At 48.9% G+C, this 23,757-nt stretch overlaps 1 protein-coding gene across 1 annotated transcript; it reads right to left on the bottom strand.

Annotated features, from left to right (window-relative positions):
- Positions 1-11,630: 11,630 nt before the first annotated feature.
- On the bottom strand, positions 11,631-21,975 carry EVX1 (even-skipped homeobox 1). Its single transcript, XM_068935226.1, has 5 exons — positions 21,760-21,975; positions 21,324-21,468; positions 16,278-18,204; positions 14,514-14,764; positions 11,631-13,762 (listed from the first exon to the last, which is right to left on the bottom strand). The coding sequence occupies exons 3-5, from the start codon at positions 16,714-16,716 to the stop codon at positions 13,232-13,234; spliced, it is 1,221 nt and encodes a 406-aa protein (XP_068791327.1). The 5' UTR covers positions 16,717-18,204; positions 21,324-21,468; positions 21,760-21,975; the 3' UTR covers positions 11,631-13,231.
- Between the last annotated feature and the right edge of the window lie 1,782 nt (positions 21,976-23,757).

Genomic DNA, 23,757 nt, shown 5'->3' with positions numbered 1-23,757 from the left:
ATGATTACGTTAAAAAATGAGAGTCAATACACTATACAAGCAGACATGAGTGGGACATCATCTTATAAAAGCTCACTCTCATAGCTACTGGAACTAGTGGTAGGGTATTGCAGAAAGATTTTGGGGATGTAAGAAGGAAGCAAGAGGAAAGGCTAGATGAAGATCCACCTAAACCTTTTGGAGATCCTTCGAGGCTTACAGGTTACAGAACACAGAAAATCTGAAGTGAGCTCAGGACTTCACTCCTGATCTGAAGCTAAACGTTTGCTTTGGTGGAAGAATGAGACACCTAGTAATAGGAGAGTAGCCGTATGAGTCGTGTGGCTTATTCCTGGGTGATGGAGCGGAGCCAGTCCTCTTGGCTGGAAATTAGCTAGCAAAACAGGAGAGTATTAATTCAATGTCTCCAGGAAAGATTGCAGAAGATATAAGTATGGCTTCAGCTGCAAATATGGTATAATAAACAGAACAAAGTTTGAGCCAATGTAACGAAGAACGTGAAGAAAGGAATCTGTCATATTCCTCCACAGCAATGGTAGGGTGTGTAGGTAACAGAGATGAGGAACAGGAGATTCTCACAGATGGAAAGCTATAGTTAGCATTACTAGCACCTGGTGGGATGAGTCATGTGAGTGGAACACCAAATTCAGATTATAACCTGGTTGTACAGATAGAGTAGGTAAAAACAGTGAGTGGAAAGAGGAGGGAAGACCAGCTTGATAATTAAAACTAAAAGCTTTCAAATGCATATGAATTGACATACTAACCTACAAAGACCAAGAATGCTGACAGGGTTTTGTCACAAACCACCAAATCAAACCAGAGAATGGGATGAATTACATCTTAAACATTTGTCTGCAATATCTAGAAATAAAAATAGTAGCATCTGGAGAAATTCAACTTGGCACATGTGCTAGTTTTTTATGCAGCTAAAAGCAAACCACCACTGATGGTTTCTAAAAATGATGGATAGTTCCCCAGCTTGAAAGACATGGTGTCCAGCATGGAAAAACTATTTTTTGGACCTTGGTATGATTAATTAATCATTAGGCTGGAAACGGACTGGTGGTTAGGGACCGGAAATTACATTCTATTGCATGGTATCTATGGAGGGCAGTTTTTTTAAACTACAGAATAATCCTGGGAGAGAGTGGAATGATAGCAAATAAGTAAAAAAGAAAAAGATCACAGTATAATATGCAGAGGGAAATGTAATATATAAAAATCAGTACGCATTGAAAGTTATGAAAAGCAGTATATTGATAAGGAAAACTAAGGACAATGGGAAAAATCCAGGAGTAACATGCAGAAGAGCAATAAGATAAAATTTTAAAGTAGATTTGATATTAGGAGGAAAGGGAAAATCTATGTTTTAATCTGCATTTGGAAATTAGGGTGATGTAATCTTAACAAAAGAGGAAGACTAAGTCCTTTTAACATGATAATTAACTAAAGATTATGTTAAACAATGCGTAATGGATAGAGAAATAATAATCAACGAATCTGCAGAGCCTTTAAAGAAGTGGCTGAGGAGAACTCTGGTGTTAATTTGCAAGAAATCTTGGAATACTGTCGAAATTTCTAAGGAGATAATGTTATGCTTCTATTCAGAAAGAGTGAAGGAGGTGACCCAGTAACCGTGGTCTGATTAGCATGACACCAGTATAAAAGGAAATAAAAGCAAAATAGACATTTAATATGGAATTCGGGAGAGGAATGTAATTGATGTCAGTCAACATAGTTTTATGAAAAATAGCTCTTGGCATTGCACATATGATTTATTTTGATGAGTTTATGGATTTAGTTTATAAACTCCGCAGCCTAGAGCTTAGACTTCAGTAAAGGAAGCAACCATATGCCATTCTAATTTTTACATATTATACAGTATCACTAAATTGTACTTTAAGCAAGTGAAGAATTAGCTAATTGACAGATCTCAGAAAAGATTTGCCAGCATAGAAATCATCAGGAAACAGGTTACTTCTAGAGCGGCAGATTCAGTACCACTCATTGTCTTAATCATCTAGCCAAGAGTATGTATATACCCAGCACTGACCAAATTTGCGGCAAGGATGAATATGCTGCTCTCTATATGTAGCACCTACATACCTATGTAGCCATTACCATGTCTGTAACAAGAAGATAGTGCACAGAGCAGGACTGTCGCGGGAGCTACAATCCTCTTTACTTGAACAAGGTAGATCTGCAGCCAAGATGCACAAAAGTTAGAGAGAAATTTGGCCTGTCAAACAAATATATTCTGAATATTGCAAAATGCAAAACTACACATTTAGGAACAAGGAATGCAAGCTATCCTTACAGACTGGGGGAACATATCCTAGAAGACGGAGATGGAGAAAAGCAACATCCTGGTGGCAAAGATGTGAACATGAGGTCCCATCACAGTGCTGCAGAACTGCATTAGGGCTATTGCAATTCTTGGTTGCCTGGACAGGAGGAATTAAAAAGAAGTATAAGGATGACAGACTACTGCTGGAACAAGTATTAAATACGCTTATACTGTATAGTTAGTCATGGCTCCATACTTTAAAAAAGGAAACTGAAAAACTGGAGATGGTGCAGGAAAAAGCCTCATAATGACAGATCACACAAATTCAGTCTGCTTAGGTTGTTAGAGTAAGGACAGAGAGGTAGTTTACTGCAGCATATAAACTTCTGTCATGGTAAACAAGGGATAATAAAAGTTTAGTAATTTAACTGAGAAGAACAGAAGAATAAATGGCTGAACAACTTTTATTAGAAATAAGGCACAGTGGGTTTTTTTCCCCCCTTTTTATTCATTTATTTACTTCTGGGCTATTCTGTTTGCTTTTTCCAGTGAGGGTGAATTACATTTGGCATATACTATGAAGATTCATCATGAGCTATTTCAAAACAAATCAGGCACCTTTTTGAAAGTCTTTTGCTGTCAAATGCATGATACTGAGCTCAGTTAAAAATAAGTGGGAGAAATCTAATGGTCTATGATGTACCAATCAAACTAGGAGGTTCTTCCGCTGTTAAACTATCACTTTATAAAGCAACTTTTAATAAGTCTGGAAAATAAGTTCTTCCTGGAGACTTAAATAAAGGGCATCAATATGAGGGGCTAACAGCAACTCTTTCTTACTGGTGTGAGAGATTGCAACAGACGTAACTAAAGTAACACCACTTGCTGAAGTGGTATACGAAAAACTGAAACAATACCTACACAGATGCTCAACTCTACAGCAGCTTTTCAAGGAGAGGCCTCTGAGAGAATGATGCCACTGTATAAAAAGTGACTGGGGCTATCAGGATACAAGTTTCTGCGCTAGGTTGAGTTTTATACAAATGATATGATGTTACAAAGCGATGCATCTTGGTGTAGAAATTTCATCCTAACTGCCTACCTGGATATTGAGAAGTATAAAATCAGAGCTTGCTATATCTTTCCTGCGGCTAAGGAAGGAGGCTGGTACTGAAGATCAAGTATCCAAGCACAAAATTTGCATTAGAAATAGGAATCACGTGACATTCTGGATACGCAGAAAACATGCAAGATTGCTGATCATCACTGGCTCCAAAATTCAGGCGACTGCCCTTGTGTGGGGTTAAATGTGATTCGAGCTGGGCTGGGTGATGGTGATTTCAGCAGTTCTGTGTTACTCATACTGTGGACAACACTAGGGAGATCAGCAGAGTTAGTATGAATGTCTCAGATTCCTGCATCTGGGTCTCTCACAAGAGATCACATACCAAATGTTGCACTGGTGAATGTGGCTTTTCATCTGTGGAGCAATACCTGCAAATGGAAATGATGTTGCCCGTTTTCCTCCCTATCTTGCTCTAGGAGCTTAGAAATGCTTGTGCACATTCCCTGGGCAACTGGAAGGCGGCTGGAATACATCATAATACAAAAATGGGTAGGTGTGTCACAGACTGTGTGCAGACTGTCCTGCTGACATCGGAAATGGGGAACTGTAATTAGTAATGTTACTGCCTTTTCTCTTGGAGGACCTGGTCTCATGACACAAAGTTAGATTAGACTGAATGGGCTAAATTAATGTCGGAGTAAATGCCCTTGCTACCAGCAGTGATTCAGATGCTCTGCTCAGTACTGCTATACAGCTCTACTGAAAAACACTGCCTTAGTGACCAAGATGACATACAGGCTTTCAGATAGGGAGCTCTGAATGCCAAAACAGAGGGAAGGGTAAGGGATCATGTAATCTTTATGTTCTTGTACCTTGTGAGCAAATGTTAACGGACAGCACACAGTGCTCCTGACTGAGAACAGCTATAGGACTCAGGCTTGTCCATGCATCCAAATCCCCATTGCCGCTGAACAAGGAGTGTGCTAAGAACATCATTTGGAGGCACACAAATCTCTGTCAACTGGGTGAGTGCGCTTCTGCCTCTGGAATAGAGCCTGGTCCTTACTTTGGCTGGCTGTGAGGGAAGCATAAGCACTGACAAAGCTAGATTTTCCCTCTTTTTTTTTTCTTTCTTTTCTGTATGATTTTCTAATTAACTTGTCAAAGTGGGCAAGTCTGTGCTCCTTTCTGGCTAAAGGTTTAGCAGATCAGACCTTTTGGTTTCAGATTAAATTTTACTTTGCATCATGTCACTTGTGGAAAGTGATTTTGGAACCTATGACTCAATATCTCCGCATTAGAGAGAACTTCCCTCCCTAAAGTGCACAGGCTTGATTTAAACATTAGAATAATATTACTTCATTCCCAGAAGTGATTCATAGTCCGTTGGACACATATTAATGGTGTGGATCTAGTAATAGCAGTTGCTTTATTTGCTCTGTAATTTGTCTAGGATCCTGCAGTGCAGTAGCAGTGGACAAACCTCCCCTAAGGAAGGAAAAATGTATTTTGGAGTGAGATAGGACCTTTAGGGTTTGGTCCCAGGAAACCAAGGTGGAAAGCATGGAAGCTTTTTAATGAAAATTTAGCAGGGGTGAAATCAAGCTATTGGAAGAACTGGCCAAATAGACCAGTAAGGTATTTTGTTTTGGAAGAGCAATTGAGTGCACTCACCATGGTGCAAATTAGAGTCTCTCCATGAAGTGGGGTAGCAGCATTTTCAGACTGTGACTTTTGGTGGCAACACATAATACATCTGAGTCTTAGCTTCTGGGGACCAGACATAAATAGTGCCCCTAATGTAACACTTTATTGCTTCTCAAGAAGAACGTAGCAAAACAACAATATTTTAATGCTGAAAAAGTGATTGCAGAAGAGCAAACAGAAAGGTTCAACTTAAAAATATCGATCAGAGATGCTTTCCCACAAAAAGTCCACTGACTGAGTTTTGAGATGTACCCAGGTACTAGGGATTTATGGCTCCAGAGTCAGCTTCACATTGACTACCTTCCCCAGAGACTTCTCTGTTAAAATTGGTTTGGGGAAGTCAGTGTCGCTTTCCATTCTGCCAAGTTTATTTCCTTATTAATCACAAATTTCATCTACCTCTGGCTTCAGGTGAATTTCTCTTAAAGCGTTGTAGGGCTACTTGGGGGAAAATAGGAGGAAAAAGAGAGGGAAGAAAAAAATGTAACAGGGTGAGTTAACAGTGACAGCTGTCTTTTATTCCTCTCGGTTTTTTTCCAGCACACCCCTTTTGAGGGGTCTTGTCAAGAAAGAACTTTTTTCTCTTCTCTCTCCCTCTCTTTTAGGATGACTTCTGATCTCAGGAATATATTTTATATGTTTGATGGATGAAGCGATCAATGTATTTTTAGACCAAGCATTTTTGGTCAGAAATAAATTGGTGGTGTTCTTTCCTCCCTGCCTGTTTATTTGTTTTGTTTCCTCCTCCCCCAAGGTAAATCTAGACCGCCGTAATGGGATCTATATATACAGTACGTGTCATTTAAATGAAACGTTTTATCAACCATATTTAAATCTGCAGTCAGCCTCATTTAACCTCTAAAATTACGCTTAACAGACGACCTTCATTAGCCAAATTGGAAGGGACTGCGGTATGTTTTAAACAGCGTCTTTTCCACAATGATGAACCACCATCCGGAGCCGAAGAGGAATTTGATCGCATGGGCTGGTGTAAACGTTGAAGTAGGTACTCGGGCGGGTACGAGGCCCCCCCTCACTTTGCCAGCGCTTTGCCAGCGGCACCAGTGCGCGGGTGCGGAGCCCCCAGCAAGGTTTCGGGCAGGTGCTCTGGAGCCTGCGGCGGCAGCGCCCTGGCTGCCCGCCCGCCCGCAGGGACGCAGGATCCGTACCGCACGGCCCGGTTATTTATTTGCTACCTTGCGAGCGGGCAGGGTGTGCTGGGAGAGCGCTCGCTGTCCTCCCTCCCGGGTTGCCTGTCCCAGAGGACACCAATTAAAGGCACTAATTGGACAGCAATACATCAAAGTCCGCTCCTGAGATTGGTTCCTTGGAGCTTCGGGAGTCCTTTAGTCAGGCTTTTGTTTTAGACGCTAGCGTTGCACCAGGTTTTCGCGGGGCGGGCGGGAGGGAGCAGGGACACACACACACGCACACGCAAGCGCGTCAGGCTCCTCTGTTCCCCCCCCCCCCGAAATCCTCGCGTTTCCCACGCTCCAGCAGCGCCCGTGGGTGCGTGCGGTCCGCGCCTCCCCGGCCCGGCCCCGGGGCGCAGGTGCCCCGCTTGGGCCCCCTTTGGAGACAAGGGTCGGGAAAACTATCGACACGGGGCTCCCGGCTCCCTCTCCTCACCGGCACGACGTGCCGCACGCTCCCACCCGGGAAACCCTCCTATCCGTGGGCAACCCCGTTCCCGAAGCTCCCGGCGGGGATGCCAAACTCTCCTGGCTCCCTGGGGATGTGGGTGAGCCCAGGGCCCGGAGGAGGCGGCCACGGTGCCGGGGGCTGCCCGGGCTCGGAGTCCCGGCCCGCGGGGGAAGCGGGCCAGGCCCTGCCCAGCCGGGCCGGGCGCTTCCTTCGGGCTCGCTGCCCGGCGGCGGGGCCGAGCCTCCTCCGGAAAGCAGGTGTTGCTCTAAGCGCGGCCACCTCTCTGGGTCGGGCAGGAGCTTGAAACGGCCCCTCCAGACTGCGCTTCTCGGGGCCGAGGGATTTTTAAGACTTGAGGTAAATAGGTTTGTGTTTGGAGAAGGGGTGAGGAAGAGGAGGAGGGAGTTGCAGCTACTTTGGGACCCTGATGAATAAACCCGGCCTCTCCCCTGCTTCCCGGGTCCGAGAAATGCAACAATTCTCCCCATTACCAAAGGGCCTGCTTCAACTTTCGAAGAGGTTTCACTAACCCTGCGTTAATCGCGATCTCAGGGTTTTCCAGGTGCAGCTCGCCCGAGGCGGCGGGGAGAGGCGGCATTTGCAGGAGAGGCGCAGGGGCTCTGTCGGTTTCATTCGCGGGGAAGGGGCTGCTATCCCCGGCCGAGGGCAGAAATGGGCAACGCGCCGTGGCTCCCCCCGGCCCGGGGGAGCAGGTCTGCAATGTGCCAGGCTGGGCTTGCTGAGACACAGAAGTCGTGCAGGCAGGATCGGGGTGTTAGAGAGCCGCCCGCGCACGCCGCCGGTTTGTCTGATTTCTTCCAAATTTCTGCCTTTTTTTTTTTTAATAAATCTTGAAACCTCCGCGGTGGCGGAAGGACAGATACAGGCAGAAAGGGACAGTCCACCTTGCAGCCATGGCTGGGATCCCCACCCCGAGCAGCAGCACGGTTTGGCGTTACTGTTTATTTGAAAACCGCTTTTTTTAATGTCTTTTTCTGTTGGCGTCGCTCTCAGGAGTAAAATAAAGCCCCGCAGAGCCCGCGTGGAGGTGGCTCTGGGTAGCCCGTAAAGGAGCAATAGTTTGGGCGGATGGTTTCAATAAAAGAGTGCAACAGCTCATGCGACAGAACTAGAGTTTAGCAATTGTCTCCTTTTTATTCTAACTACAGCTCCGTTTCCCTTCCATCAAGAGGTTCCCGTCCTCAGACTAGGGAGGATGTGCCGGGAGAGCGGGAACGCGTTTGATCATTTACTGCCCACGGAGGCATTTGTTTTTCATTTTGCAAACGCTTCTCTTTAAGTAATTGTTCCTGTTAAGAGCGTATACCTTTCACTGGTCTTCGCCGCGCTATAAATAATCTCGATGAAGATGCAAGGATATGACTTTCACAAGATTGGACAATTGATTAAATCTGTGACCTGCAATTGCGAATAATCTTGGAAGGCTATTTAAACAGATGAAGGCCTAAATTGTCTTGCTTGTATCTGAATTAATTTCTCGTTCATCATCATTATGGAGTGATTGGTTCTATTCAGGCTCTGCAGCCTGCTGGAACGAAACTGGATTTAAATTAGACTGTAACACAATTTAAATGCTCTCCAGCTTTAACGAGGCCAATCGAGCAGCTGCAATAAATACAAATATTTTTCTAAACAGCCTTGTTTTAAATAATTACTTAATACTTTCATGTGATGTTCTTAAGTGGCAATTTCTGTCTCTGAAGTCCCAGGCACTTCTTCTCAGAGAGGGTAGCAGGGAAAATCACTTTGTTTGCTTTGTGTATATATGTGCATGCAATACACCGATGGTGATTCTTTAAAATGGTTTTTGTAAATATTAGTGTAAACCTGCGCTACGTGCTTGGTTGTAGACACATTCAGTTTAACTATTAAAAAAAAAAAAAAGACGGTGAATTGGAGGCCAGAGGTTGTGATTTATATATTTTCTTGTTTGAAGAGCCTGAACTAGTGATCTTTTCATCCCCCTCATAAAAATAAAAGAGAAAGGAGAAAAAACAAAAACAAAAAAAAGGAACTTGCCAAAGACAGAGACCTGTTCTGGCTGAATCTGCCCCAGCCTGCCACCAAGCCCGTCGCCACCCCGGGAGGCGCTGCCTTCCCCCGTCGCAGCTCTCTGCACTCGCGGGGCGTGAGCGCTCCCGAGGGTGCGGAGCGGGGACGGGACCCTGCCCGGCTTGCAAAAGCAACCAGCAAGAAAATCTGGAGGGAGCAGGCAACAAATGAAGGGCTCAAGTGTGAAGGATACAGCAAAAGGACATGGGGCTCCCCTCTCTACCTCCCCTTACGCCAGTCTAGGAACTTGATGTGCGTAAATGAAGCCATTTATGTTAGCGAGACTCCAACTCATCTTGACGTTGGTTTTACCCCAGGGTGACACTATTGTAAGTGGCAGGACAGTGGGCCTTGGGGTGACATATGGTGGAGGGTGTTTTCAGGGGCTAAGCTCAGCAGTAAAACAAGGTAGCCAGACGCGCAGGAAAATAACAGAAAACAAAAGGAACCTTCATATATAAAAGCGAAAAGCAAAAGGAGCAGTATGCCTTTCCGCAGGTGCTGGAAAACAACCTAATAGCCAAGCACAAAACGTGAAATATGGACAGCCGATTTTCTAATGATTTGGACGCTGGAGTAAAGAATAGTGCTGGGAAAGCAGATCCGATTCAGTTTAATCATACAACCTTAATAAAAACGTATAGCCTGAGAGGGGAAAGTAAGCGGCAGTCTCAGTGCTATCTCACTTAATGGTACCGAAGGTGACACATAAAACACAACAAAGATGGTCTGCGTAGAGCCGAAAAGGGGTGAGTGATTTGATAGCAACGCAGCAATTTAATGCGCGAGTTGGAACACAGCTCCCCGGGATCGTTTAGGCTTAACCCGTTCTCTAGAGCTCATCTTCCTCCTCTTCTGGTCCCTTTTTTATTAGTAGTATTATTATTCAGTTGTTTAAAATGAGCATTATCCCAAACATATGCAGTGCAATCAGCTCGGTCACACTTACAAGAACACACTTTAATAAGGCAATCAATCAAATGCTAACAAGGCGAGGAAGGCCCTTCGGAGTTGAATTTGGCTGGCTGGGCAGCGGAGCCCTGTAGCACATGGGGTACCCCGAAAACAGCCCCGAGGCGGCTGGGGGGCTGCGGGCGGGCTCTGCGGGCCGTGCTCGGGCACGACAGCAGCAAGGGCATCGCTTTGCGTGGCAGCAAGGGCATCTCCCCCTGCGTGGCACGGCTCCAGGGTCCGTCACTGCCACCCGCCACCTGCCCTCCTCCCGGGGTATGAGCCCCGGCCAGGGCGAGGCGAGGGAAACCTGCCCCACTTTGGGCAGTGTCTTGGGGTCAGAGCCAGAGCCCAGCCGCAGGCTTGGTGCCCGGTGCGTGCTCGGGCCCCTGGCGATCTCCCACGCGTGCCCGGGAGCTGGCGTCCTGCGTGCGGACTGCGGCACCACTACCACCCCCCGCCCCGGGCGGCCGCCACCGGCGGCGAGCGCCGCAACCGCCCCGGCTCCGCGCAGCAAACGGAAAATTTCATTATGAAGTAATGAGTAATTCCTCCCAGTGAGATGTATTGTTATATCTTCCACTTCAATTTAGGAGCACAGCGGCTCAATTACCTAGAAAATACAGTCAATTAAAGGCTGCTGATTGGACACGAGGACGGATCATCGATCTTGTACTTTCCAATATCGCTCCAGACACCTCATTTTCCCTCCCCTATTAACTGAAAATACTCCTGGCATTACTGCGACCCGCAGCCTATTTACCTGTCGCAGGCAATCTCTGCCCTGTGACCGAGCCACAGAGAAATTCACAACCAGCCTTTTGCCGCAGCCTCCTCCGAGAAACCACAGTTAGGAAGAAGGCAAAAGCCACCCGGAGCAGAGGGCGACCATGCGGACCGTGCCGGCTCTGGGCAACCCGTGTCCCCCGCTCCTGCCTCCACCTCCCTGCTGCTCACTTATTGACGGGGATTGTCCCCTTGACGGACAGAAGTGCAACAGAGGGAGTTAAACACACACACACACACACACGCACACACACGCACACGCACACACCCCGTTAGCTATCTATCTATAAAATATACATATACATCTGTAATATGTGTATATTGCCCTGCTCCTGCGTGCTAGGCGATTTAGCCTTCTAGGATTGCATTTCGCAAACCGATGTATTTGCAAGTGCAAACTGACGCCGCGGTCTTGAGGCAGGCGAGGTGGCCCCGCGGCCGGCGGCGCGCTGCCCGCCGCAGGCAGCCCTGGCCGGCCCCTGCCCTGCCCTCCGGCCCGGCCGGTGCCCCCGCCTTGCCGGCCGCCGGGCAGGGGCCAGCCAGGACCCCCCCGGTTTTACCGGGCAGCGCTCAGCCGCCCCGGACCCCCTTAACGCTCCCGGCTCCCCGGAGTCGCCAGGGGGTTTGCACCAGGCGGTCGCTCCTGCGCTCCAGTTTTGTTGGGCTGGTTCTTCTCGTGTCTGCTAAAACATAAAGTACGGGGTGGGGGGGACGCTGGAAAGATCGGGTTTGTTTAGCGCTGCCCTTGGATGCTGTTTACAATTGTTTTTTTCCAAGCGGGCGAAAGAATCTATTTGCGAGTGTCCAAAAAGGGCCATCAGTTTCCATGTCCGTGAGGACATCTCATTCAGAAAGGGCGGAACAATCTGCCCTTAATTATTTAAAGATGGTGACTTTGGATCAGTTTTGTAAAAGCTCTAATAAACAATTTTTGATTGAAAAAAAATATATCCTGGCACGCCAATGTCTCTTCCCTGCTTTCCATCCACTGTAAGAGACGCTGCTATTCGCTCTCTGTCCTAGAAACAAAAAGTCGCCTGTGTGATAATAAACTCTAGGGTCCTTAGCAATTTAACACAAAGTAGATAGCGTAAGTGTCAACACGTCTTTGTTCTGTCCAGCATTTATTTTCCTGCTTGTTGAACTGTAACTATTAGAAACTGCACGAAGGTGAAATTCTTCTTAAGTAACATTTTCACTTTTTTTTTTAATCAAGCACAATTAAAATGTGGGTGATGCGTTGTTAAAATGTCTGTCATTATTTTTATTATTACTGTTATTGTTATTGTTGCCATAATTTTTATTGCGACATGGTAACAAATTGTAACAGTGTATTCTTTGGGCTGTTTAAAAATAGTGTAAAATGAACGATTTCGGTTTTGGAAGAAATTACTAGCCCCGTAGCCCAGTCCAGTGTCTGCCTTTTGTTTTTAAAATTTTAGGTTGACAGCTGTACTCTACTTGGGCAGAAATCCACGAAAAAAGCGATAGTGCTACCTCTTTCCGAAATACCTGAAGGGAAAAGGGGGCGGGGAGGGAGGGCTACTGAAAGAAATTATATCCAAGAAGGAAGGGGGACTAGTGTGAAGGACATATACAAATGCAAAGATTAGAGGTGGGGAAGGAAACACAAAACCCAGCACTTGAATTAAAAAAAAAAAAAAGTCAATGAGAGAACTAAAGGCTGAAGTACAAAGGAAGGGAAATCGCCTTTGCTCCAATTTGCAGACTAGTGATTGTCTGAAGGAGTTCTGCTCCCTGTCACCTAATCTCTTCCCTTGGCGGCTTGTTAACGTTTGGCACAGAGTCTCTGCTCAGGCAACATTATACATTCGATATTCAAAAATCCGCCTTACATATACATCACTTGCTAATTTCGTCAGTGTGTGCACATTTCAGCGACTGATAATAGGACATTGTTATTTAAAGGACAAATAGCTCTGACCCATAAAGAGGCAGGAGCTCGTATTTTTCCCTGCCAATTCCAGTCTGCCTCTTAAAAATAAACGTTGGAATGAAAAAGGAGACGAAATGTTGAATTTCTGCTCAAAATGAAGGAGGAGACAACGGGATAGTAAAGAATGCAATTAAACCACGAAAGTAATGTATAGAATGACAGTTTTTCTTTATGGCAAAGCATTATTTTTCTCTATAGAAATAACTGGATAATACTGTTGAGCTGCAATCCAGAAACCTTTTGTTTTTGCTGTTTGCTCGTTGTTTTTATTTTCTGAACACTCTAGTAGATCACAACTCTGCTTTCTTCATGTTCACAAGCCATTTCGTTGTCAGAATAACGTTTCTTTCAAGTATTTCAGATTTTCTTTCTCAGCCTTGTAGGTTTGTGCATAAGAATTGTTGTTGTGGTCTGCAGAAGTCCCAGCCCTTGGTAGGAAGTCTATCCATGGAAAAGAAAGTCCCATCTCATTTCTATGGGTTATTGAAGTGTATTTCATTAGGTTTGGTTTTTCGTTTCTCATGTGTGCCCGAAATCCTTCTTAGAGATAAATCACTTGTCATTTCTTTTATTTTCTTTTTTTTTTTCCTTTTCATTGGAATGTAAATCCTTGTAAGACTGAGCTATTTTTAGTCTTTTTTCCATAGGTGTCCACTTCTGTGGAGAGAACGCTATTAAATAAACATCGGATGTAGGTACATTAACTGGAAGCGAGCCCAGGAAAGGGGCGCATTTTTAATAAACCTGAGATGAACGCTTATCTTGTTAAAGGTACTTCTTCTCGCTGGTCCATGGAAACTGAGGTGGCTTTGCTCAGCACAGAGGGCGTGAAAGTGAGGAAGGAGTCAGTCCTGGTTGTGGCTGAGCAGGTAAAGTCTGAGCCGGAGGGTCTCTGTGCCAGCCCGTTGGACTGGCTGCTATGGCAAGCCAGGCAGGAGCAGGGGTTGCCTCCGGCGCCGCTGAGTCCGTGAGCCGGGGCAGGGTAGAGGGACGGGTGTCTGAACGCGCACAGCAGTTCTGGTCTCGGGTACGGGTGGGACAGGACCCTAAAGGTGTCCAGCGGCCTCAGGGGGCTACTGAAAGGAGCGGCAGCAGAGGCCGAGGTGGCTCCGATGCCCATGTGGGAGTAGTAAGGAAGGGGCAGGTGGGATGGGAAAGGGTAGGGCAGGTTGCCAGTGGCTGCTGCGTGGCTCATCATGTAGGTATAAAAAGCCGGGTCTGCTGGGTGAGGCCAGGTCATGGCCAGGCGCTGCCGCTTGTCCTTCATCCTGCGGTTCTGGAACCACACCTGGGGAAGAGAGCGGGGAGAGCCGTCACCCCTGCGCGCCGGGCCGCGCACCCTCCGCGCCGGGCCGCCCCGCGCAGGCGTTTCCGCCCTCGGCAGTGCGGGCGGCTGCGGGTCTGCTGGAGAGGGGAGGCCGAGGGCTCTTTCTGGCCGAGCTGAGAGGCCAGAAGGAGAAGCTCTCGTTCCCAGAAAGAGTTGCCATCAAGTACAGACGGCTCGTTTATGTCACTATACATCTACAGAGAGACCCACTGGGGCAGCGTTTTTAGGAACACTTTCTCCCTTTCTTCCTCCTAAGGCTTGTCCTGCTGAGCTCTCTGGGTCCCAGGGCTCCAGGCAAGCCCAGCAGCTCTGCCTCCTTCCCACCTTCTTGCAGGCAGAACTACCTGGCATTATCATGATTACTTAATTTTTTTTTTTAAGGCAAAGCAAAGTGAGGGGAAATGGGATCCGGAGCTGCTTCCTCCATCCTCCCCCAATTGCTGAGCGAGTTTTGGACTGGACTAAAGGGAGGATTAAAAATAATCTGGTACAGAGAGGCCGGATTAGCGGTGCTGGCTGGGATGGCTCTGGGAGCCTCTCCCGCATTGCTGCTTGCTGCAGGGTGCAGGCAGGGCCAGGAAAGGGGCGGGGGGGGGGGAAGGGAGGGAGAGGGAGGGCTGTGCTGCCGAAGTGCTTTCCCGAGTTTTGAAAGGAAGTTTGGCCATATAGATTTATATCGTGCTAATTGGAAACATGTCCGAGCTGTGTGTACCTTGATGGTGGTTTCTGGCAGATTTAGAGCAGCCGCCAGTTCACATCTCCGGGGCCTGGACACGTAGTTCTCCCGGTAAAACTCCTTCTCCAGCCGGGCGATCTGCTCGCGGGTGAAGGCGGTGCGGTAGCGGCGCATCTGGTCGCTGGCGCTGCAGGCCAGCGAGCCCTGGGAGCCGCCGCTGCCTGCGCCGCCCTTGGGGTGCTCCCCGCCGCCGCTGGGGCTGCCGGCCAGCGCCTCGGAGCACGGCCCTGCGCAGGGGACCCGGAGCAGAGACACACGCGTGACACACGCTCGCAGGCAGGCGGGCACCCAGCCCTACCCCCCGCCCGCGCCCCCAACGATTTCCCCCCGCTTCCCTTCCCCCCCCCAACCCAGCACCTTGCCTTTTCTGTGCCGCTCCCCAGGGCTGAGGATGCTGGGGAGATCACCAAGAGGGGGTAGAAAGAAGGGAGTGCAGCACCGGGAAAGGATTTGGCTGGCGTGTATTCACTCTGGCTGGGAGGTAACCCCTGCCCCGCCACGCACGCACACACGCACACACACACGCACACAGCGCGCACACAACGCCCAGGGAGTGCCTGCTCGGATGCCCCGCTCCCTCCCCGCACTGCGAAGCCCGCGGCCGCGGCAGCACCCGCGGCCCTGCGCAGCGCCGACACGCAGGTGCGCCCGGGCCGCGGGGCTCCGCAGCCCCTTCCTGCAGCCGCGGGGGGCGGCAGGCACCCTGCTCTCTCCGCAGGGAGGTCAGGCCGCGGGGACTCTCCCCTCAGCCACCAAAGCCCAAGATGGGATATTTTCAGTGAGCCTCTGGGGAAAGAGAGGCAGCAGACAGCGCTGCCCCTGCTTCCCGGCTTCTTTTTTAAGTGATGGAGGCATGGGGAGGGGGAAAAAGCGGGTTGTTGCTGGGTTTGGGGGGAAGCTCTGCCCGGCTGGTAAGGTGGGAATACGAGTGGGGGCAGGGGGGTAGGGGGGCTGGCCCCTGCATTTGCTTTCAAATGCAACTCTCCCTCATTGTGCCCGAGACCAAAGGCAATTAATTCATTGGGACCATTTCCGAGCTGGCGCCACCGAGACATAGAAGTGACAAGGTAATTTGGATCTCTGCTCTTTTTTTTTCTTTCTTCCCCCCCCCCCCTTTTTTTTTAAGCCAATGTGCAAACAAGGACCTTGCTGTTGCATTTTGGGCAGGCAGGAGTCGGCTAGCAATTTTACGGTCTTTATGGCCGCTTCCGCACTCGCCCGGGCACATTTCACCCTGCAAAACCACAAACAGCTCTCGGCCAGAAAACCCGTTTGATCTTGCTCCCACCCCCCTTCACACACAAAACCCCGCCGGTGGGGAGGATCGGAAGGGATTTCCTGGGGCATGCACTGTCCAGGGAATGGGAACGAATAAAAAAATTAAAAAGAGATCGGGGCGGGGGGGGGAGAGGGTAATGGTCTAGGCCAAGGGGGGTCCTACAGGACAAGGTGCAGACCTGATGCACACACGCTGGGAAGCCTGACTCCCCTCCAGGGACGCGGGGGCTCCCTGGTGTCGTGTCCTCTGACTCTCAGACAAGCCTCCCCCATTGCAGGGAGCTGAGGGGCCGAAAAATCAGCCAGGAAACGAAATCTGCCCCCGCCCGCCCCAACTTCCCTTCCTCTTTCTCAGCTGGAGTGGGGAAGACCCCCGCCAGCAGACCCCCCCCCCCCCCCGAGTGCTGGCACCCGAGCCCGGGAGGGAGGAGGGGGCTCAAGGCATGGGAAGGAGTTGGGTACCTTTGCTGTGCTGGTACTCGGCGCTCCCCGTGGCGCAGTCCGGGGTGCAGCTCACCTCGATTTCCTCATAGAAATCCGACTCGGTGTCCGAGCTGCTCTGCTGCCCTTTGCTGGAGGGGGGCTCCGGGGCGGGGGGCTGCTGTCCGGCCGAGAGCAGTGCTGCCGCCGCCGAGCGGCTCTCCACCACCGTCCCTGTCCCTGGCAGCACCTCGACCTCCTCTTCTTCTTCGCCTCCGCCACCTCCTCCTCCTCCTCCTCCTCTCTCCCGAGACGACAAGGGGCCAGGTCTGGGGCTGAGGCAGTTCCGATGGATCATCTTTTCCTGTGGCTCTTGAGCGGGGCTCCCCACTGCTTCGGACAAATTAGGCACCCTCTTGCCAACTAGAGCGCCAAGTTGTGTCCCTTCCAGAAACATCACCATCTCCTTCCTGGTTTCCATTGTGCCTTTGCTTAAGGGAGGGGGGGAAAAAATCTCGATCTCTTCCCCCCCCCTCCCTCCCACTCCCGCCCCAGCCTTGTGCAAACCCAGCAGCCCTCTCCTGCCAAAGCAGAGGAGCAGGCGGTGAGATAGGGTGACCTTGTGATGCGAGCGCTACACTGTGCTGTGCTGCTCTGGGAGGGATCACCATTGCCCTCTTCTTTCTAAGCTGTCATCCTCAATGGTGCAGTCGTCATTACAGTACCACTGGTGACGCCACACATTGATTGCCAGTGGATAAATAGAAACGTCTGCCATGGGGAAGATGAAAGGAAGAGCCGGAGCTAATGGGCTAAATGCGTGATGCACCAGGTGTAGAAGCCCGAGATGGAGAGGGAAGTGTGAAAAAGAGATGCATATGGAGTTGAGCTGCAAAGAGGTTGTAACATGCGGATAGAGTTCCGCAGGGGGAAGCTTTGCTTGACAATTAAGTAGCCTTTTGATTGCTTTAAGGCACAACCTTGAAGTAAAACTGAGGCGAAGATCCCTAGCTGCATCTTGGAAGTGAGAAGATACTTACTCAAGCCTCTTCCCTCGATGCATTATTTATTGCTGGCAATCAGCTTCCGCATAACTGCATATATAAGGCTTTAAGAATCCTTTGCAAACTTGAGGATAAGGAAATGCGCTGCTAACCTTTGAATGTAGAAACAGCCTTCACTTCTCGTTCTGATTCCATATCGGTTCCTATTCATATAATTGTTATTCGCTTTATATTGACAGAGATTAAAAACGTTTGGTTACAGTTTGGAATCGCGGTTACGTATTTATTGCGTTTTACAACTGAAAAGATAATACTACTTCGCTTTTCGTAGCTGTAGACATTCCGGGGATCCGCTGTTTATCATTTACTCTTATCTCTTCCTTCACAGTTTCCATTTGTTGGCTGATTCTTGCGCTTGTAAGAAGGTTTTCCCGTCTCTTCCTTTCCCTTCCCTTCATTTCTCTTTCCCTTTCTTCATTTTAATTAATTGTTTGCATAAAATATTATCTGCTTTCAGGAGGAAAAAGCTTCCAGAAGGTCTGCCAATAATTCAGCCTCAGAGAAATTCAAGTTATCAAGGCCACAGCTTATGCCAACTAGCAGATGTTGTTAAAATAGAAATGACAAGGGCAACCATTTGGACAGCACTTGTCTGAAAATAAGGGACCTTATACCGTAAATATAGTCGCACATGCAGCCTCTTTGGTGTATTTTGAGTGCGGGAAATGTCTCATCTATACTTAATATTGACTCGAACATGTAGTGTCAGGTCGTTTTCACCATCTGTCGTAACTAGATTGTTCTAAATTTTTCAAAGAGTGTTATTGGCTAGTCAGGTTACAGAAAACATTCAGCCAATTACGTTTCCGACCCGGTAAGGAATTTACTGGCATATTTGAGGTGACGTTGCTTTGGTGGGGAGCAGGCAGCGCAATGGGAAACACGCTGGGATTTTCTTTAGAGCCCTGCGAGCAAGACGTAGTTTGAGAACGGTCACGATGCGGGGAAAAAAGCAAGCAGACAAACAAACAGGCTTCGCCATCCACTCGATGCAGCGATAAAAACGGGCTCGCAGCAATAAGCATAAATTCGAGGGGAGTAGGATGGGATTTTTTGCAGGGCTGCCTCCGCAAACCTCTCTTTCTGTGCATGCCTGTGTACACGCTCACACATACCGTGCACAAACCCACCGGGTCCCGAAGGACTGCGTGGCTTTTCATGGCACGCGTGGGGCGCTCACCGCTCCGAAGCTTGCGTGTTTCTCGACAACTCATTGCTGAATTCCCTTCCCCTCCCTTCCGCTGCCAGCCTCTGCGCCTCTGCCCTTCCCAACCTGGACGAGGACCCGCCGCCGTCCTGCCGCGGCCGGGCTCCAGTCCCCTGGCAGGACGAGCCGCTGCCCCCGGGGGGGACCTGCGCAGAGCGGGGCCGGCGGCAGCCCGGGGAAGCCTCCCTGCGCTGGGGGGCGGAGGGTAGGATCAGGCCCCGGCTGCTGGACGGGTGGATGGAGGGGTAACGCGGGCAGCGGACCCGCTCCCGCGGGGTGCAGGCTGGAGGCGCGGAGCCGGCGCCGGTCCGGCGGTGCGGCGCGGCGCGGTGCGGCCGCGGTAAGGCGAGGCGTGGGATCGGCACGGGCCGCCGCGCCTCGCGGTGCCCGCGGCTGGCGGCACCATCGCCATGCTTTGCCGAGGGTTGATCCCTTGTCCCGCCGCGGGAGAAGGCTTGGCCTCCCCCCGGGGCCCCCTGCAGACTAAGCCCCACGGGGAAAGTGACCTCCAGGCTCCCCCCTAGCTCTGCTCTGTTTTTTTTTTGTTTTGGTTTGTTTTTTGTTTTTGCCATTGCTACGAGTTTTGGGGCGGCAAGGAGAAAGATCTCATCGCCAAGCGTCTCTTTCCATAAAAAAAAAAAAAAGCGGTTAACTTGAGCTGAATTCGGAATACGAGGGCGCGATCCCGGAGCGGGCTACGAGCAAGGCTGCAGAGAAGTTTGTGGGAAATCCTCCCTCGCAGCCTGGAGCCTCTGAGGATGGTTTCCGTGGATTGTGCTAGCCGATCCCCACCAGCTTTATCATTTTCGTTTACGAGCCTCTACTCCCTCCTTCCTCTCCCCGTTCTTAATCCCTTCCCACCAGGATCTCATCCTTCATATACCTCGGTATGGAGGTTTTGTTAAAAGATGATGCCATTATCACGGACGGTCTGACTCAGCCTGCAGCAACGCAGACTGGAATACACACACAAACAAACAAACACACATGCACGCACACGCACGCCCACACAAACACACACACACACACACACAAACAAACACACGCACACACACACACAGTTATTTGCCAAGGAGTAAACATAGAGACTTAAGGGCCCGAGTGGAAAAAACTTAAACTCGAAAAAAGTTTTGGCATCAGTTTAGATGAGAATGGTATACGGGTTCCTACACTGCTTTTATTTTACCTCCCCTAGTAAGTCGGAGTATCACAGCGAGTAACCCGTTTTACGTCGATAACTCTGTGGCATAGCGAAGCTCTGCAATGAGCCCCCGTCCTTCTCCCTCCCCGGCGTGGATGGGAGGTTGGATTCGCAGGGAATGCAGGGTCCGGCTCTCTGCTTTCTGTCTAGTGTTTCCCACAGATCTGTCAAGTCCGATTTGGAAGGAGACTCCCTCATTTGGGATTAATTTCCAAGCAGATTGGAAAGTGTATCGCTCCGATTTTTTTTTCTGCATGTTCCAGACCGAGATTTAAAACCTATTAAGTCTCTCTCACTCTGTTAGTCACAGCCAGGATGTCATAACTATTCTTAAAACTTTTCAGACTGATTTATTCCTTCGAGTTTACAGCTTTCTGTGCTGATATACGGCTGAGGGGATACGAGGGCGACGGCGTTCAAAAGGGTAATACGCCGATTTCGGTTTTATCGCTGCTGAAAGGTGCACCGTATAGAGAAAGCAAACGAAACGCACGCCCTTCCCGAGACTAGGAAATAATAGAGGGGCATTAAAATATTGTTAGAGCGATATACTCATAAATCAAACGTTTCCCTTGAAAGTGCTTAATTTCTAGAAGGAAAAGGACATCACACACTTTGTACCCGTAGGATATTGATTTTTCTTCGCCGGACAGCAGGGAGTCAATAACTTTTGACCGATACTGTCTAGTTTTGACTGTGAACCCATGATGCACATCCAGTCTATCTGAAACGTAAGTTTCGCCGTTTTGAAAAAGGGAAGAAAATTTTAACATATCATGCAACGATTTAGTGCCGAAACAAGTGATATGCGGTGCAAATGGGTGACAAAACCAGAAAGCCTATTTTTAAATTTTTAATGGGCAGTGTTAACAATAATGGCGTAATTATCACTGTTTTATTAAGGCTATTTTTTACGACATGGTTAGAGGTGGAAGCTTGGAGAAAAGAGAATAATGGGCGCATTATTCTAGGATGTAAAGACAAGCTGATACAATGACAGCAAATAACACATAAGTGGCGTTAAGGAGAGAGAGAACAGACCTATGAGTGGGAAGTGTCTAGGAGAACATGTAAGGGTATTTATAGGATTCGATCCAGGACACATCTCAGCCTCTGTGCAGCTCTAAATATCGGATTCCAACTTCTCTATGGAGGGCATCTGCCTGTCCCTTATTTTTTTTACCTGTTGGCTGCCAGAAGCAGCTCTTCCCTGTCATTGTAGGAGGCTCTGGAGATTTTTGGCTTGTTAGATCCAAATCTGAAATAGATGGGCCCGATCCCGCTCTTAGGATATTCAGTGCGGGTTTGGCCGTGGAAACTGTATCTGCTACTTTGCAAATTGCAGTGAGTAAACCGTGCAGGAATTTGGGTTTTAGAATTTAATTGCCATAGTTTCCAGAGTCATCGAGAGCCATAAAACTGCGGCATCCTTTTATGTTAAAATGAGTAGTAAAAACACGACCTGCGTGATAAGCTCACTGATTTGAAGGTAGGAGGGTATTTACGGTTTGAACTTAATTCGGTGTAAAGGACAGGTAAATGGAAAATTGACAGCATTTCAGAGGCTTCTGCGAGGGGGCCTTTTTTCCTTTATATTTCATGTAACGAGAACTCACGTTCACAGCCCTTCGTGCTGCGCATCTCCGTGAAACCCGCCTGTGATTTCTTGCATCGTCTGTGCACTGGTGCGCCTGAGCATCTCGGACAGGAACAAGCAGAAACGCAGGATCTTCAGAGGTGCAATCCTCTGTCTTTAGGTGCCTAAACTTGCCCGAAAGAAGATCCTGTCAGAGGGACAGAATACCACCAAGAGATATCTGCGGGAATACCACTGGCAAAAACAGCCTTTCACAGCGCTTAGTATTTTGCTTCAGAGGCGCAACGGCGCCTGGTATTTTGCCTGTGTTTGCCTCCTGTCTCTAAACCTGCCTCTTGTATTCCCTTTGCATTTCTACCCTCCTCTCCTCCTCCTCCCGCGGAAGGGACCATCGGTTTCACCGCCTGGAATTAACCTAGAGGGAAAACAGACAAACAAACAAAACAAAAACCCACCCTCCCCAACACGTGTCATGGCTCCGTCTGATGAAACTCCGTGTCACGCTTTACGGAAACAAACCGGCAGCGCAGGGGAAGCCGCGACGAGCGGGACCCCGGCCGCGTTTCCCTCCGGGGAGCTGCGCAGCCCCACCAGGAGCCGCGCAGCCCCGCGCCCGCCGCCCCGGCGGGGCCACCCCGCGTCTGCCCACCGTTGTCAGGCTGCCAAGCACCGCTGTGTGAGAGACACACCGGCTCTTCCCAGAAGGAAATGGCTGAAAAAAAGAGGCGTTTGCAACGCACGATATCATTTGTGCCTGTTGTAAACAAGCAGCGCATGGTCAGAGCCAGTGGCTGTCGGCGTCTCCTTGCAGTCCTTCACTCTCTGGCCATACTGCCTTTTTTCGGCCTGGTTCTGCTCCTCAAAGGCCAAATCTCAATATCCTCACTGGGTCGAACCTTTTCTTATGTGAACTCCTTCCAGAAGTGTGGAGAGAGGCACACATGTGGTTCAGAGCATCGGGGATTGACACTGGGAGTCAAATCCCCGTGTGCTTGGAAAAAAGGGATGCAAAAGTCCCAGCTCATATACTAGATCTTAGGAAGGAGTGAGAAATCCCTACGGAAGTTTCCTTTGGAGATACTGGCGTCCACAGGCTATAGGACGTTTCTCAGTTTGGGGAGTAGTTGTTCAAGCACTTCTTGAAGTGCCATAATTGAGCATCTTGCTTTGGAAACACAGTCCTGCTCCTCTCGTAGTGAAGGGCAGTTTTCCCTTCAATTTAATTAGGAGTAAATACAACCTCGTGTGAACAAGTTACAGATGCGTGTAAAGAGACTCTACTTGAGGAGAGGTGGAAGGGAAGATAGCATATGAAACAAGCAATAGAAAAGTAAAATAAAGAAAATACAGGAACACAGAACCGGCACCTGAATGACAATTTCCCCTATTCCACACTGAGGTTGCATGCACGAAGAAAGCGATCATGCTTACGCACAAGTCTTGCTCAGTTTTTGTCCATCTCTGCCTCATTCAAATTTTCACCAAAATAAACATAGAAAAGCTCAGATATGGAGCTGCAGGGCCGTGTTGAAGGAGGCCCTACCCAAGTTTGACTACTGAGAGTCAAAACTTAACCCCTAAACCTCCAGTATCATCTTCAGGGAATTTTTGTCTACAGCCAGCCACACTGAGATGGCATCATTATATGTCCGGTCTGTCCTTACAGGAGGTTTAGCTGCTTGATTTATTCTGGAGGCAACATTTCTGTGTATGGCCTCCGGGATGAGGAAGCTTATCCCCTGACTGGATTTATTCCACAACAGTAAAATGTCTGTCCTGACTCCTTAAGGAGTGGCTAAGGGCTTCGGCACTGCTGCCCACCTCAGAAATGCCCAGGGGTTCCCTCCTGAGGCTGGCTCCATGCTGCTTCCCCACCACTACCACCACCACCTTCCCACTCAGCTAGGCTGCAGCAGCCCAGGTGAGCATGAAGCAGCAGAAAGCCTGCCCTGAGCAACACCAGCAATGCAGATGACTGTGCTGACCCCTCTCCCATTGCTCACTTTTGCCCTCTGCACCCTCAGAGCTAAGCTCTGAACACACCATGCAGCAAAGTGTATCAGATGACTAAGGGGCCTATGAGATAATAAGCAAGGGAAAAGCAGGGGAATAGGAAACTTTCAGCCCAAGTGACAAGCTTCTGCAAGAGGGCACTGAATTCAGCCTAGGAACAACTTCCTGCTTTCTGACAATTTGTCTAAAAAACACACCGAGGCAGAGAATCTCTTGAAGCAGGTTTGTTTATGCTCTTTTTTTTTCTTCCTTGGCCTAGTTTTACTTTGTTGTTACTTGCTTTCTTATTAACACTATGGCTGATTTTTTCAGTCACGAAGGGTCAGAAATAGTGAAAGGATAAAGGAGACGATATGAGTTAGCCCCCACTACTGATTTACCCCTCACACCTGCATTAAGTCCTTTAGACTCGAGTAACAGCAATGCAGAATTTCACCTTC

The sequence above is a fragment of the Struthio camelus genome, chromosome 2 (assembly GCF_040807025.1).
Source record: "Struthio camelus isolate bStrCam1 chromosome 2, bStrCam1.hap1, whole genome shotgun sequence".
Classification (NCBI taxonomy): Eukaryota; Metazoa; Chordata; class Aves; order Struthioniformes; family Struthionidae; genus Struthio; species Struthio camelus.
This window is presented reverse-complemented; position numbering and strand designations above follow the sequence as displayed.

Coding starts and splice junctions, on each gene's coding strand:
- EVX1 (XM_068935226.1), bottom strand. CDS start 16,716: ATGGAAACCAGGAAGGAGATGGTGATGTTTCTGGAAGGGACACAACTT. Junction 14,765..16,277: donor CGAGTACCAGCACAGCAAAG/GTACCCAACTCC, acceptor TCCCCTGCGCAG/GGCCGTGCTCCGAGGCGCTG. Junction 13,763..14,513: donor TGCCAGAAACCACCATCAAG/GTACACACAGCT, acceptor TCTCTTCCCCAG/GTGTGGTTCCAGAACCGCAG.